Source organism: Exophiala aquamarina (assembly GCF_000709125.1).
Source record: "Exophiala aquamarina CBS 119918 chromosome Unknown aczIA-supercont1.2, whole genome shotgun sequence".
NCBI lineage: Eukaryota > Fungi > Ascomycota > Eurotiomycetes > Chaetothyriales > Herpotrichiellaceae > Exophiala > Exophiala aquamarina.
This window is the reverse complement of record NW_013550586.1, coordinates 2472673-2487622: the sequence shown is the minus strand read 5'-3', so window position 1 is coordinate 2487622 and position 14950 is coordinate 2472673. Positions and strand designations below refer to the sequence as shown.

The window sequence follows — 14950 nt, the reverse complement described above, 5'->3', positions numbered from 1 at the left end:
CAGCTGCCTCACGGTTGGCCTGAGGGCTATGTTGATCAGGCTCACTTCTTGTTCTAGAAAGAAACCAGGGTCAACAATTAGAACAAGAGGGTTTTATAGTATAAGACCTGTACAACATGCTAGTAATAATATTACAGGTACATTAAATAAAGGAATACAATATAGAACTAGAATGAGTAAGGATCTTATTTGTATATAAGGGACATTAATGTATAGAGAGCTTAGTAAAATATAGTCAATGTCAAACAAGCTAATCATTCATAAGGTAAACATATAAAAACCAGATGCGGTCGGACATATGTCACCATGGAGCTTCAGCGCTTAATCTGAGCGCATATTGCAGTTCAGAGCATGAGTTGACAGTAGAGATAGACTACTTTTAGAAAGCGAGTTAGAGAACTAATTACGAAAGGGGAGCCCGTTCGACCCAAAAGATCCTGAGACTCATCTAGGATGAAGACACCGTGTCGACAAGAAGAAACGGCGTTTTCGCTCTTGATTCGCTGTGGAGCGCTGCATTGTGCCAAGCTTAGGGGTTTCGACACATTCTTTCGGCTTCCGTAGAAAGGCTATGTACATATATCTACTAGCGCTTATGTTCATCCTCAGGGATTAGCCTAACGGGGAGAGAAAACACCCGGCTCAGACGTCCACTGTTCAAGCTCTTTGAAAGGAATGATAAAAGGACGGACTCACCTTTGACCGTATAATTATATTATATTATAAATGTTTAACTGTAACTTCAGTTAAAGAGCAGACACCATGGATTTAGTTGTTCTTGCCAAAACCTTCGGGATAACCTCGGCAGGCGTCTTTGCTGGTCAGTTCCCCTCCCTTCCCTTTGATACATGCCTTTTCAACCAGTTTCTCGGGCCTTTTGAAGACTGAATCTGATTACGGTCTTGGGTCCTAGGCTACACGTGGGCGCTTTCCCACGCAGCGGTGCCGACGATTCTGCTCGCGGACGAAAAAACAACGGCAAATCAATGGCGCCAGCAATATTTAGCAGGATTTTACGTAAGTGATGTGGAAGAACCCGGGGGGAGGGTTCCCGGAATGTGAGTGTACCTAAAGCCTCGATCTGACAGACATATGGGGAATAGATCTCAAGGCCACTTTGTGTCATCAACGGTCTGGCATTCGGGTACCTGGCATACTTAGGTAATACATTTCTGTTGTCCATCTTCAGCATAAACGTCACTGACCGGCGGATCCAAAAAACAACGAAAAAGCCCCTAAAGAATCACTCCTCCGCTACTTGTACGCTATCGCTGCAGCCACCACCGCCTCGGGTGTCCCATACGCCCTGACTTTCTTGCGTCGGACCAATGGCGCGCTGTCACGCCGCGCGCAGAGCCTTGCGGGGCCAGGGAATGGTGCCATAGCTTTGACATACGCGTTCAATGAGAGACGGAGCGTCGAGCGTGACAAGAAATTCAGTACGCTTGAGTTGGTTCGACGATGGCAGTGGCATAACTCGGTGAGAACGCTTGTCTTGGTGTTGGGAACAGCTGTGGGGACGTTGGCCGTGGCGATGGATACCTAAGTATGTGTGTGTGTCTGTATAGTAGAGGACTACCTCTTCTTTATGGAGAGTTCTCTCGGTTCTTCAACATGTTCTCACTGTGCTGAATGCTGTTGATGTAGATTTTCCGAATACAGATCGAACTAGTGTCGCACAACAGCCCCTGAGGGATACATGAATTTGGACTTGGTTGTACAGACTTTAACCCTTCTTGAATATGGTGATGTGGTTTGTAGCGACAGGAACGGATTTTAACACTCGCCTCCAACGGTGAGTCTGAAGGCTTTATTCATAGGAATATCACCTCCCTATTAACAACCCGCTATCATCTAGTCTCGCTCATGATCCTTCCCTCGCTGGCTCATGGTCGCTCGTCATTGAACAACGCGTTGCTCCCGCGACGCACGCCGCGTTATGCGTTCAATCAGCTGCTCTCTGTCTTCCTTTTTTTTTCCCTGTCGAGAGAATATTACGTGATTTGTCTCGACTGAGGGTGTTGGGTTCTCAATCGATGATATTGACGACTCCGTGCGGCTACCTATTCATGGGTGCTATCTCATCATGTAGACTCTTGAGCGTCTCATTCTTGCGCAATTGCGTGCCTCCTGTTGCAACTGAGAGAATATCGGGGACAGCTGAGACAGAGACCAGGCTGGCTTAGATCAACCAATCAGAGTGCGCCATTTACGGAATATCCACCAGAAGGCGATCTAGGGGAACCTGAATATGAGGTTCCTCGTATTTGCAGTGCACTGGGTCACGATTTGACAACGTTTAGCACCCGTGGCCTGTGCGCCTGGGCAAGAAATAGCCTCTGGAGGGTTATAGCGAGCCTATGGATAGGAGAAATCCTCTACGTGAGATTGTCAAGAACGTCAGACTAAGTAGGCGAATACCGCAAGGGCGTGGGGGTTGTGGACCTAAGGACTGGTTCAATAGATGGTATGTATGTTTATAGGATGTTGTCATAGAAAAGAAAACACTTGATTCATTGTCTTTCGTTAAGTGATAGATCTATCTATATGTTCCTTTTTAAGATCAGTGCGCCTGGCAATGGCAGCCTCCATACAGCCACCGCTGTGATGGAGGTTCCAATTTGGCCGAGATGAACAATACGGTCAGACTTACTGTATAATAGAAACAATTAGGGACATTTCATTTTGCCTCTCATGAACCCACACCCGTGAACCATTCCCGTTGAACAAAGCTGTATTCATATGCTTGCTACCGCAATGGAGTATCTTATCCCACTTTCAGCCGAGGATCATCCGTCATCAAGCATGGTTCGTTATCTTTAACATTGTGATCCTTCATAAATTACATTTCTACAACGCCTGAGCGCAGATATCTAATAGCGGAGCGCGCAGCATGACGCCAGGAACTCGTAATAAAGAAGGTTTAGATGTGTTTCATGTCCCCCGAGGCCCCAGCCTGCCCCAGCGGACGATACAAGATCACTCTAGCCGTTATACCCGACTTGAACCAAGAGATCATGCTCATCGTTGAAAGTAGCATCTTCCAGAAGGAACTGCTGATTGCCCGGTAAAATGAAGGTATCGACTGTAGTCAAGCGACTACCAGCTGCAGCAATCTTGCCTTGCAAATCTGCGCCTGCAAGCTTGCCTTGCATGCTATTCGCTAAATTGTTCATATTCTTTTCAGGCTGCAGGAAGCTCTTATCAGTGCTCTTCTTGATGTTAAACGAGTTTTTCTTCATCTCGAGTTCCAGCCTGCCAGAGTTGATCGATTTGAGATTGATAATGATCTCACCAGTCTGCTCTACCATTACACTATTGAGAGAATAAGCAGTTGAAACTTTGAAACAGAAGGTCAACATCCTTACCTGCCGTTTTGCTTAATTCCGAAACCTTTCGCCTGCTGGAATAAGACTACCGTTGTTTTGCAATTAATATGAACCTCGCTCTTGTTAACCGGGACAATGATTTTGTTCTCCATTTTGGCTATCGTGGCAAATCAGCAGTCTTCCTCTTTTCGGTGGTTAGGCTCCACTTCCAGTCGCTGCCTGATCTTCTCCAATTGAAATCCGAATCTTTGAATCCCTCTGTGCTAGTAGACCAGGAGAAGCCATAGGAGTACTTGAAGAATTTGTATTCCGTACGAGCGGCTGTGGCCTTGATGAAGGTTGCCTTGTTGATTTCATTGAGCCTCGGGATCAGGAAACTGTCGAAAAACACTGTCCGCCCGATGGCCATAGTCGCAGGAATGCTCGGTGGCACGCACCAGTTCCCACTGTATGGAAGCATCCAAATTTCTGGGAACGCCTGATTTTGGGTCATGCTCACGTACACTAGTAGGTTTTTGTCCCCCTCTTGTGTGAGTCCCTCAGATATGGGGTCTTTGCCGTCTTTGCGGTACGGTAAACATTGAAGACGCTGTGCCGTTGGCGCAAAAGTCGATTCAACCTCCGCGCCTATTCCCTCAAGGGAATATGCCAACGCTTGATTGAAGGAATCCCTCAATGCACTGATCACAAGCGATGCAAACCTCTCAAACTCACCCTCGGAAAGAATCTGGACACCGAATTCGCTCAGATCCATGCGAGGTTTGACGCTGCCTTCATCTGTATCACAAGTCAGTCTTCTGACTCAGCTTTTTCGCTGAATCCGAATGTCCCTCGTGGACAGGGTACGCATGAATTACATACTTGTCAAGTCCAGGATAAGTCGGTTGATGTTGTAGTTTCCATTGCGATGGAAACCAGTTTTCGCCTTGTTGTACTCTTCGGACCGCTTGTCGAGTGTTTGAAGAGTAAGAGTGGTCTCAGCAACAAAGACCCAGCCATCGGTATTAACAGTGCAAAAGGTGCCCGATTCGTTCTTCGTCGTCCAGCTTCCACCAGTATCGAAAAACATGTGATAGAAAACCTTTGAAGGCCCGCCATTTCCGGCGATGTCAAGAGCGAGTTTGGGTGGACGCAACTCTGACATTATTGTGTCTCCCCTATCGTTAGAGGCATCCAGAGTTCCCAAGTTGTTGATGATCTGGTTGGTTTGGAGTTGACTATTCAGAAGACCTTGTGTAATGGCGACAATCTATTTATTTTTAGCTAAAATTCAGGACTTCGAATCTTGGGCATGCTACCATTGATATTCGGCCACTTCCAGTTTCAAGAGACGTATCTTGATACCGAGTCCTGTCATCAGCAGCAGCAGTGCCAGCTGTTGCCTGGGTAAAATTTTCGCCGACTGCGTCATGCTCTGGCATAGGAGCTAGCTCTATTGTTCCGACTGGTACAACCTTTCCAATTTTGATTTTGCCCACAATGGCGCCAACTTCCGGGGCCTTGTCCACGATCTTCTGGGCCAACAATGGATCGCTTTGCAGAGCCGCCCGCACAGCATTCTGAACTTCAGGGTCGTCCATGTTGATTTCGACCCGTTGGTCAAAGCCACCGTCAACGTTATCGTCCTCGACATCTTCGACTTGCTGCGTCAACGTAGCCTTGATTTTCTGGGATTCTGTGATAATCGGACCTTCGGCCATGACGATGATATCTTTAGCAATGAAAATGGAATGATGTTGTTACTAAAGAAAAATGAGCTGTAACTACTTGGCTTCAAGTTGATAGATGAAAACGAAGTTGAATGTACTATGAATATATGTCTAAACAGGTTTGGGCGTGAACAACTCGGCCGCTAATGCCAGCAATTCAGCTGCGGTTGATCTTGCTGGCAGTTGACTAAACATCAGTCAAGTGGTATTGGATGCAGCTCTCCAACTAGCTGCATGTCTCATTCCCTACTCACCTCTGAACGGTATTACCATCCCAGAGAGAAGTATTCAGTCACGCCCTGCTCTGGAAAGCGATTGGCCCACTCTCCAATGCGCAAAGACAAGTTGAATTGCTTTCAACTAGAGTTTTGACTCTTCACCGCCTGCATGTGTTAAAATACACATAACACCGATATTGCGAGGGTCTGGCTTGCAAACCCGTCATGGCATTGGGATACGAGTGTAACCCGGAGATCATATGCTGGAGAATTGACCGCACCATGGGTGTTCAGGAGATGATTTCTCAATCACAATACCCGGCATAGCCCCGTAGCGCTACACTATCCATGCAGCTACAGTCCGCCTCCATGCACAGACCGTATAAATCAGCGCGCAGCCGAGGGCGTCGCACTTCCTTTTCGGCAAAGCTGTGGCTTGGTAAGTATGCATATTTGAGTAGTACTATTAAGAATTCTTAATGAGTGTTATTCTAGAACGCTTTTATGTGCCAAAGGCGCACTGGCATGTCCACTCTACACAGGCGAGTATTGTTGAGCTGTCAAATGGTTCAAACTCCAGAACAAATACCCAAGCCTGCCAAGGGCATGATACACGTTTTCCAGCCAACATGAAGGTTCGCCAAGGCCACGAGGCTGGCATAGGTTTTGGGAGCATGGTGTTCATGGCCCACTGTTTAAAAAAAAAAGTGTCAGACCTCGTGTTCCAGCCTCATTATGATGTTCCCCACTTCTCAAGCTACCACTTTTTGTTCAGCCGTGCTGCGGGATATTAAGTGCTACTCACCCCAACCACATGGAGCATTATCGTCAGTTCTGCTCCGATAAAGCCTTGTCAATCCTGTTGGAAGGGAGTCGCAACATTTCGTGCAGTGCTGACGCCCCGCTTCAAAAACGGCAGCTGACATGATGAGCATGGAGCTTCTCTGCCTGCTCTATTTCGGCTACAAAGCTCGATGGAGAGGGATTGAAGGTAGAGCGACCATTAAAGGGCCTGCTGGGCAGAAATCTTCCAACAAGCTGTTCAACTCTGTCTCTTTCCAAGTTTTAATTTCTGCCAGACCGCTATATCCAAGATGGGCTCACTCAAGTATGATTCCGAACTGATGACCCTGCAGGTCCCAGCCGTTGCAGTTCCTGGGTCTCGCAGCTTTGCTACCATCAGAGATGAAAGAGCTCAGCCATTACTGATCTCCCATTCTACCAATGGCAAGCTTCTCGCCATCAAGGAAGACGACACAGGGAACAGACACACGATCGACCTTACACAGGCCTTTGGAGCTGGGGTGGCCAGGCTGGTCGATTTCGATGTGTCTCAAGATGCAGATGACGGAATGATGTACATGAGCTTTGCAACCGCTTCCCAGGATGGCAACTCTATAGATCTCCATGTTATCAAGCCATTTCACCCAAGAGCTATTGTCGCCGGTGGAAAGAACTCTCTGTCCCACCTTCGCATTCCTCGTACTGGAGCTCCGATCCCTAAGACGCTAACCAGAGTGTTCATGGTACGTACCACGTTGACGGTCGCGATGTTTGCAGCTGATTCTCAAAGGGCCCGATGGCTCCCACTATTATGTTCCCGGATGTCGTCTTGGCTTTCAAAGAGGACATTCGTGACTCTCAGGACGTAGCTCGCGTCGCAATTGAAGAGGACTATTCGGGCTGGACGCTGGAAACGGACTTCGAGCTTCCGGAGAATGCAGCTGAAATCCATGACATTTGCCCTGCCGTGCTTCCTATTGGCAATGGATACTTCTGTCTGTACTCTATACAGGGTATGCCAGCGGAATTACTTCCTAATATTGTCTAATGCTTTCAGGTGAAACCAAGCTGCTCTTCAAAACCATTACCTTGTTCAATGGCTTCCCGTACCAGGCTCTTCTCACATGCCCCCAGGGTAAGCAAAAGGTTTTGACCACCGAGCCACCGAGCTGACCAAGTCAGGTGCACGATGTCTGGCCACGTATCCAGATAGATCTGGATTTAGCTCACTTGTTGTTGGTGGTGACGAGGGTTTGCAACACTTCAAACCTGCCGAGGGCCAGCGAAGAAACCATCCTGGCAAGAAGATATCTGTGGAAGGTGAATTCAAGGACGTTCGGCAGCTCCACATTGCGCACAGTCCCGCCAAGATATCTTTCTTTGCCACGACCTCCATGGACTCTGTTAGTTACGCTACCACTATGGATAGATCATTTACCTCGCCACTGGGCGCAGTTCTACTTTTGCCGGAAGGCGCAGGAGGCAGCTTTTCTCCTTTCGTGCAACAAGAGGGTCTAACCCAACAAATAATTGTTGCCAACATCTCTGGAGATCTGAAGGTCATTCAACAGGATTCCGTATCTGGAATCTGGAGTGGAAAGCCATACTATATTCCAGATCTCAACGAAAACATCGATTATGACGGATATATGACGGATATGATCTTTACAGCGGAAAATGGCAAACCTCTGATCGAGCAAGTCGTGATGCTGAAGGCTTCTGGTCATTCAGAAATCATTGTCAATGGAAGACACGTTCTGGTTGGACCCCAGGGCACAAAAGTGCTCACGGATGACATGGGTAAACTAGCTCTGCTTACACCGACAGATGATATAGCCACCGACATCTTCACTGTGACAAATGCTGGGGATGACCACCCAGATATCCTCCCCCCCGGAATGGAAATAGAGATCGATCCCGCGGACAAGGTCCACGCCAAGCTAGACCTGATCCAAAGTGGAGACGACTTGAGGAATGCGAAATTGCCGAACGGCGAAGGGATCCTTGACGGAACTGATGCGTCAGATGAGGATATTGACAACGTGGCGACCGTTATCAGGGACATCAACAAGGAGCGAAATAATATGAAAAATCGCTCAAAACAGGGAATTGCCGCCAAGAGATTTACCTCGCCCGATGCGCCGAGACGAGTCGTAGGAGGGCGGAACGTTGAGTCGCTAATGGCACGGCGGAGAAACGCAATCACGCTTGGGTGGGAATATGTCGAGGGGTTCTTGAAAGGCGCTTGGGACAAGCTAAAGAGCTGGGCCGTGGAGTTCGCTGAAGGAGTGGTGGAGTTGTACCTTGAGGTCAAGGATAGTTTGGTTCGCTTCGTGATCGATACGGTGGAGAAAATTCGCAAGGGACTGGCCGCATTCTTCGAGATGGTCATCGGAGGCCTCAAGAAGTTTGTCGAGTGGCTCAAGGCAGTTTTCAATGGTGCGTACTTGCTGCTCTTGTTTCTGCTGAAAGCCAAGCCCCCATTACTAACTGCTGTTCTTCCCAGTCGGCAATATCTTGAAAACGCAGCGCTCCCTGATGGGGCTCGTTAACGGGATGCTTGATGCTGGGCCACTTCTGGTGAACCAGTGGAGGCCCTTCGTCGAAAAGGCGTTTGACGATACCGCGGAGATTATGAAGAATTTCACTTATCCAAAAGATGCTTTGGAAGCCAAGGCAGGTTATGAAGCTAAGAAGGCAAATCAAGCCCCAGAAATGGACGCTGAGGAGACGTCCGCCCAGAAAAACTATGCAAATTACCAGGTTAAATCCGGCCCTGAATCCAGTGTCAGATCTATGCTCACTCCAGGCAGATGAAACACGGCGGCGCGGCAGCGAATGCAGTGGCAGGCGGCGAAGGAGGCTCCCATAGCACGCTCGAAGCCATCTGGAACGATTTGATTGAGCCAGTTCTCGAGTCTTTCGGGGATATATTCGTGACGATGGGAGAAAACATTCTCCTTCTCTTCAACGACCAAGATAACCTTTCTGCGGGCGAAGTCTTCCAGAAGCTAGGAGCTGATGTCATCCTCGGAATTATTGATGCGCTGAAAAAGCTCTTCTTGGGACTGATGGACGTTGGATCAGCGTTTATCAGTGACATGAAGAAGCTCATAAACGAGGAAATCCGGATCCCCTTTTTCTCCGCCTTCTACAAGACGATTACGGGAGGCCAGACGCTCACTGCACTCAGCGCTGCAATGCTTGTGATCGCGTTCCCCACAAACATTGCAATGGTCACTTTCACGGGCGAGCCTCTTGATATCGGCGAGATCGACTTCTTGAGTTATATGAGTCCCACACCAAGCCGGTCAATTCGTGGTCTCCTTCCGGTCACGACGACGAAGGGCAAGGACGATCACGCAACGGCAACTAAGGTTTCTGAAGATGAGACTCCCGTCGAGCTCGAGTTCGCTTTTGGTGTCACTGAATTCATTACTCGTGGCGTCCTCCTAATTGTAGATATGGTCGCGGCCAAAGCAAAAACAAAGAACTCCGGCCAGAAACCCGAACCTGGTATGTCTACATTCCGTGTCCTGTACAAATCCTCTTGCTGACCAATTCCCAACAGTAGGAGATTCCGTCGGCGCCATTAAACTTCAGGAAGAACCCGAATACCGGACAGTGTCTCTAAACAATTCTGACTCGCAACTTTACAAGTTCTATTCCCCTCCCACGGAGCTGGAAGATTCCAGCGCGATTCACGCAGTTAACCCGAAGGCCGTCCAGCCCAGGGGTGTTCCCTTGAAGGCGATGGGAACAGGATTTCTCTTTGCTCTGAGAGGACTGAGTCTGGTCATAACCTACCCTTTCTGGGACCCGAATGCGAAAAAAGACCCCTTCCCCGAAATGCGGGGGCTGAGCTGGATAATGCCAGTGACCTCGGTGGTCTGTGGCTGGATCATAGACCTGGCCGATAGAAGGGCTTGGAAAATAGGAATGGATCCAGACAAGTACAAAATAGGGAAGGACATAGTGCTGGCTATCGTCAATTGGGTCTTTGCATTGATTCCAGCGTGCGCTGATATCGCTGGAGGCGAAGTGGACACCGCTATGGCAATTGTACGAGTGATGGTGACGGTACTAGACTTGGTGTCGGCGTTGGGTGCCGCAGCTTTCGAAAAATGTGAGTCCTGCCTTCTGGAAGGGAAAATTGAGTTTCCTCCCAAGCGCCAAACACTTCGTTGCTGACTGTTTGATTCTACAGCGAGCAGCTTTTACGCCGGGGTTGCCTGGTTTGGAGGCGAAGCAGTCTCGGATGCTCTCCTCCTTGCGACAGTCATAAGATGCAGGAAATTAAAGGCGCATAACTGGATGGTGTGCTCCTCAAAGTGAAAATTGCTCTCAAAGGTCGATTTCTGAATATAGAGGATGGCGTAATCAAGTCATGGTTTGAGACATGTTGGATACTTTCTTGATTTGGTTTTTTGATTTGGTTTTTATATGTACAGAGTTTTCCTCGTTTGAGCGCCCTTTCCACTTGTGCATTGAACCACAGACTCTCTATGTTTTCACATCTCGAATCAATTACCTGCGTAGTTTCAACATCATTGACACACTGATAAGCTCACTGTCAGCGTGTCCCCTCCGCAGCCGGAAATAAGCCATTCTTGCGGTTTTTTAGAGCTCTTCCTTGGACGCCTTCGTAGCCGAACAGCGACATCCTCGTCTCTGTGGACTGAAATGGTGTTGTAATTACGAGGGCGGCGTTATTATCCTTCAAGGCGATACAGAGAAATCCTTGCTCTACCTTATAAAGAGTATTCTCCATCAAGAAATACCTTGCTAAGTGAATTGACATCCTTAAGCCTGTCAGGAGCACCAGGATTAGGCGTTGTAAACATAATATGCCACATCGAGAGCCAATAGAGCGAGTACAACGTTAATATTGAGATCTACAGATACCGCGCATTTTGTACTAGAGTTGCGGATCATGGTTTTCTTGCAGCGGCTCATAGGCACCTGTTGCGTCAGAGGTAGATGAAAAGGTAAAAATCCAAAGGCACTTTTGCAAAAGCGAACAGACAGTCGCCTGAATTGCCTCGGTACCGACCACTCCTGCTACAAAGGCGAGAAAGCGATGGATTTGCTTCGAGCGAGTTTTACTCATCCAATACCAAAGATTATGAGAAGGGCAGTTCCATTCGAGTTTAGCAATCTTGTAGGACATCCGTATACAAGGTCCGCCTCGTGGGTACATAATGTAGGAGTTAAAATGCACTATCAACCGTGCTAGAGATTCGCCTCGATTCTCGCTGACCTACTACACATTCCCATCGCGACAAATTAAGCAGAGCATGGCTTGAACGCATCCTCGATGTAGCAGAATGCCCAGGAGGGACGTCAGGGTACGATCCAGTTGCCTGGATTCTGGCACATCGAATCCATTATTGGGAGTCGGTTTTGTGACATGAATGAGTGTTCGACCGGGAGGGTTGCTGCTCGGGCCTCACGTGCAAAAGGGCCTGCTCGGACGCTTGAGAGTGTTGTCACTGGAATGGGATTGACCAGACTTCAAGAAGATCAGTACAATTTCCGTTGTTCACCATGCTCCATCAGAGGGTGGGCTTACTGATACTTTCTATATGCCTCCCATATAAAAGAGCAGGCTGAGCAGTAATAGCCCTCCTCGTGCTATATCAAACCAAGGGCGTGGAAAAGGTCGAGTTCTTCCTCCATCATGCCATGAATCTACAAGAAGGACTCTCATAGCGCAAGACACCTTTAATGGCACCGCTACTGAATGCGTGCCTTAGCTCGGCCAAAAAAAAATGCTACCCCGACCACTGGATATACATTACTCACATAATGTGCACAGTTGTCAACGCATAAAGTAAAGCCTTGGGGAAGTGTTTAATTCTATTGATCCCTCGGTACACGACTTTCCGCCAATCGGCGTTCCCGAAAGGTCTATGATACCATCGCTTTTCTTGAATTTCAGAAATGGGATCTTCTTTGACCTGTCCCTGCCAGCTTCTGCTACTGTGAGATTCATGCGTCTAGTCTCCCTGTCTTTAAGAACTGAAGACTATATATATAGTAGCTAAACTACTCGAGCGGCACGCATTAGTAACTCTACGTGCAGTAATACATTTTCTAGTTCCAAGGCTAAATAGGGAGAAGCCGGAGCGGCTAAGGGCGGGGCTTTTGTCAGTATCTTCGAAAGGCATGGCTTTATCTATCACTCTGATGAGTAGGAGAATAAATCAAGGAAATATTGTTCGCTGTATTAGATTATGTAAATTAGTATATCTATTATCGTTTCAGAGGCCGGTACAACAAGCTTTTAGGCTAAATACCCTCAAGGTTACCTTTTAGTATGTAGTTACATCCCTCCTAGTAGAGCGTACGACAGTCTTATAGATTAGGACTAGCTACTGAAAACCTTTGTGCATCAATCTAAATAGTTGAACATACCAATTTCAAGGTCTTAAGAAACGACTCAACGTCTAAAGTCCTGGTTCTCTGCGCTCCAAAACCGTAGAAGAGATCTTTAGGCCATTCAGCTGCCGGCAATAAACTGACGAGAAGTTAAAATTACTTTCAGAGCTGTATCCTTTGGGGGTAGCTTAGCTGTGGCTTGGACTCTAACTATAAAGCTGACATACACTAGAGGGCCTTGTGTTTTTTTTTAGCTCGAGCCATTTTGATACCCGACATCTCAACGGGACCGACCTCTTAGTGGGAACACCGCTCATCTTCCGCTGAATAGCGTCTCCCAGAACGGACGCAGGCATGCCAGACAGAATTCAATTGCTAAGTCAACTACAAAGCGGCCAAGCAAGGGCTGAGGTCACCCTTGTCCGTAACCCTTTAAGTTGAAGTAGCACCAATGACTAATGACGTCATATTATTAGAAGACCTTAGCTTTGCCCATTCCAGCACCCTGATCTTACGCTTACTTAGTGCCCATCGGTTGTTTTCGAAGACCTCTAGGAGCGTGCCTAGTAGGTCAAAGACCGTGAGCGCATCAGCCCACTCTAGGATCAACCCATTCAGGCGGATACGGACTCCGAAATGATACTTAGTGCGAAGGCGACCCACAAGAAAGTGGTCACGGCTCGTCAAAACTCGTCTATTGAAAAGCTTCCATTACCGACTGCTCCAGATGGTTGGCCAATACCTCTGCAGGAGGACCGTGACATAGTAATTAGGACCAGTTACAGCAAGCCTGATAGATTCTTGACGATAAATGTTGGCTGTGCGTAACCTCCGGACTTCGGTATTTCCACCTCCACTAAGTCACTTTTCAGCTTCGTATCGACCTCTCATATAACGCCATTTATTTTCAGCCCTCTGCAGGAGGTTAGGTAGGGTCTTGGTATATTCCTCCCACATACTCCGTATTGTAACATCGTATTCTAGCCTTGACCTTACCTTCGCTGGCCTTGGTTTCCTTTCCGTTAAGGACCGCGGTACCACCAGGAGATATGTCCAGTCGAGATGAAGCGGTGAGTTTAAGCCATAACCAAGACTTTTTATTCTTCAGTTAGAGTCTAGGGAATGTACTTCCATGTCGATGGCCAAGTTATAGTATGGTTTGGTCTCTCTGAAGCAAGCAGACTGGGGGGATTTGCTTCACTAAGGCTTGAAAGGCAGTCGGTCCTCCCGAGAAGGTATGCACAAGATCGATCGTCTCGGCACAAGAACCGAGACGCTTTGGACGCTGCTCGAAGCGGATCGAGTATCTCATTCTATTGACGTCCGGCACACCCTTGAAGACTTGCACAGCTGAAGCTGCCTTCTTGGCGGATGGGCTTTTCCAGTCAGATGCCCAGTGGGGGATGTATATGCTTCAAGACAGGGCTGAGAGTTGCTATTGCTATTACTTGACACTAACCAGGGTCTAGAATGCTATTCTGGACACGCTCTATCATGTGAATGCAGCTGAAGGCGTCGGGGACCGAGAAACCTTGGGCGACGGTGTTTGTGACCACCAAACAATATTTAAAAATGATGAATGCTGCTCACTCCAAGGCTTCCTCTCACAACAAATAATATCCAAACTCCAAGAGCTCTAGAGCTAGAAGCTTTCAAGTCGACAAGAAAACGTTACACAAATACCCTCTCCCGCAGGACAAGCCATTCAAATATCACTATCACTAAGCCCGCCCAACAAACATGAAGCTACAATACTCTGTTCTAGCGGCGGCCTCGCTTTTTGCGCTCACCATGGCCCTACCACAATTCGCCGAAGATACTCCAAAGTGCCCATCCGCGCCGTGCGACGATTACATTGAAATTCTCGAATGGTGCACCGAGGAGAAATATGAAGTCTACGATCTCGAGTGGGAATACAAGAACGCAACCGCCATCGAGTGCGTGTGCGGCAAGGAGGCGTTGGGCAAGGATGCAGATTGGAGTGGATGGAACGCTACAAGCGTCTGCTACAATTGTGGTGACTACAAAGAGGACACTGAGGAATACGACTTGATGAATAACTGGCTAGTCACTTGCAAAACCTATGCGTGGATCGACGAGAAGGCTGCAGTAGACTGCTGGAACAGCAAACTCGCTGAGGGTTGCTGGAAGCCTGAGGAAGAGGATCCTTACAGGATGAAGGCCAGGAAGGCCAGGATGGCCAAGCTGGTGTGATTGCGAGAGGTGCCTTCAAGACAGCCTTGCCATTCCCTGCTTTGCCACCCGCTGTTGAAACAGTTCTACCCTTGAGACGATGAAAAGTGACCCCCTTGCCCCTTTTTCCTTAGTGGATGGAGTTTGCGGATACTCATAGACATTCCTTTAGCTATTTCTTTATCCATGGTTCTGTTAACTAATGAAATTTAACTTGTTCACTTGACAATAAAATTCTCCTGCCAAATAAAAGAAGCTTCTGCCCTGAAGCCACTTTCGAGCCACTTTCATGTTTGGTAAATATAAAGTACGGCACTCGGAGTATGGGTCCTGGGGA

General features: G+C 47.9%; 3 protein-coding genes across 3 annotated transcripts; 2 read left to right on the top strand and 1 right to left on the bottom strand.

Moving 5' to 3' along the window:
* Positions 1-1231: 1231 nt before the first annotated feature.
* Positions 1232-1540, top strand: A1O9_02713 (uncharacterized protein; the record flags this gene model as incomplete). Its single annotated transcript, XM_013408284.1, has 1 exon — positions 1232-1540. A coding segment is annotated over one exon (309 nt), but the record flags the coding sequence as incomplete, so codon positions are not given.
* A 1444-nt stretch (positions 1541-2984) lies between these two features.
* Positions 2985-5029, bottom strand: A1O9_02712 (uncharacterized protein; the record flags this gene model as incomplete). The annotated part of the gene is made up of 5 exons (XM_013408283.1): positions 2985-3315; positions 3369-3486; positions 3645-4106; positions 4191-4578; positions 4628-5029. 5 exons carry the CDS (start codon positions 5027-5029, stop codon positions 2985-2987), a joined length of 1701 nt encoding a protein of 566 aa, XP_013263737.1.
* Positions 5030-6350: 1321 nt separating this feature from the next.
* Positions 6351-10374, top strand: A1O9_02711 (uncharacterized protein; the record flags this gene model as incomplete). The annotated part of the gene is made up of 8 exons (XM_013408282.1): positions 6351-6782; positions 6830-7052; positions 7097-7174; positions 7222-8478; positions 8546-8802; positions 8853-9555; positions 9611-10165; positions 10247-10374. The coding sequence occupies 8 exons, from the start codon at positions 6351-6353 to the stop codon at positions 10372-10374; spliced, it is 3633 nt and encodes a 1210-aa protein (XP_013263736.1).
* Between the last annotated feature and the right edge of the window lie 4576 nt (positions 10375-14950).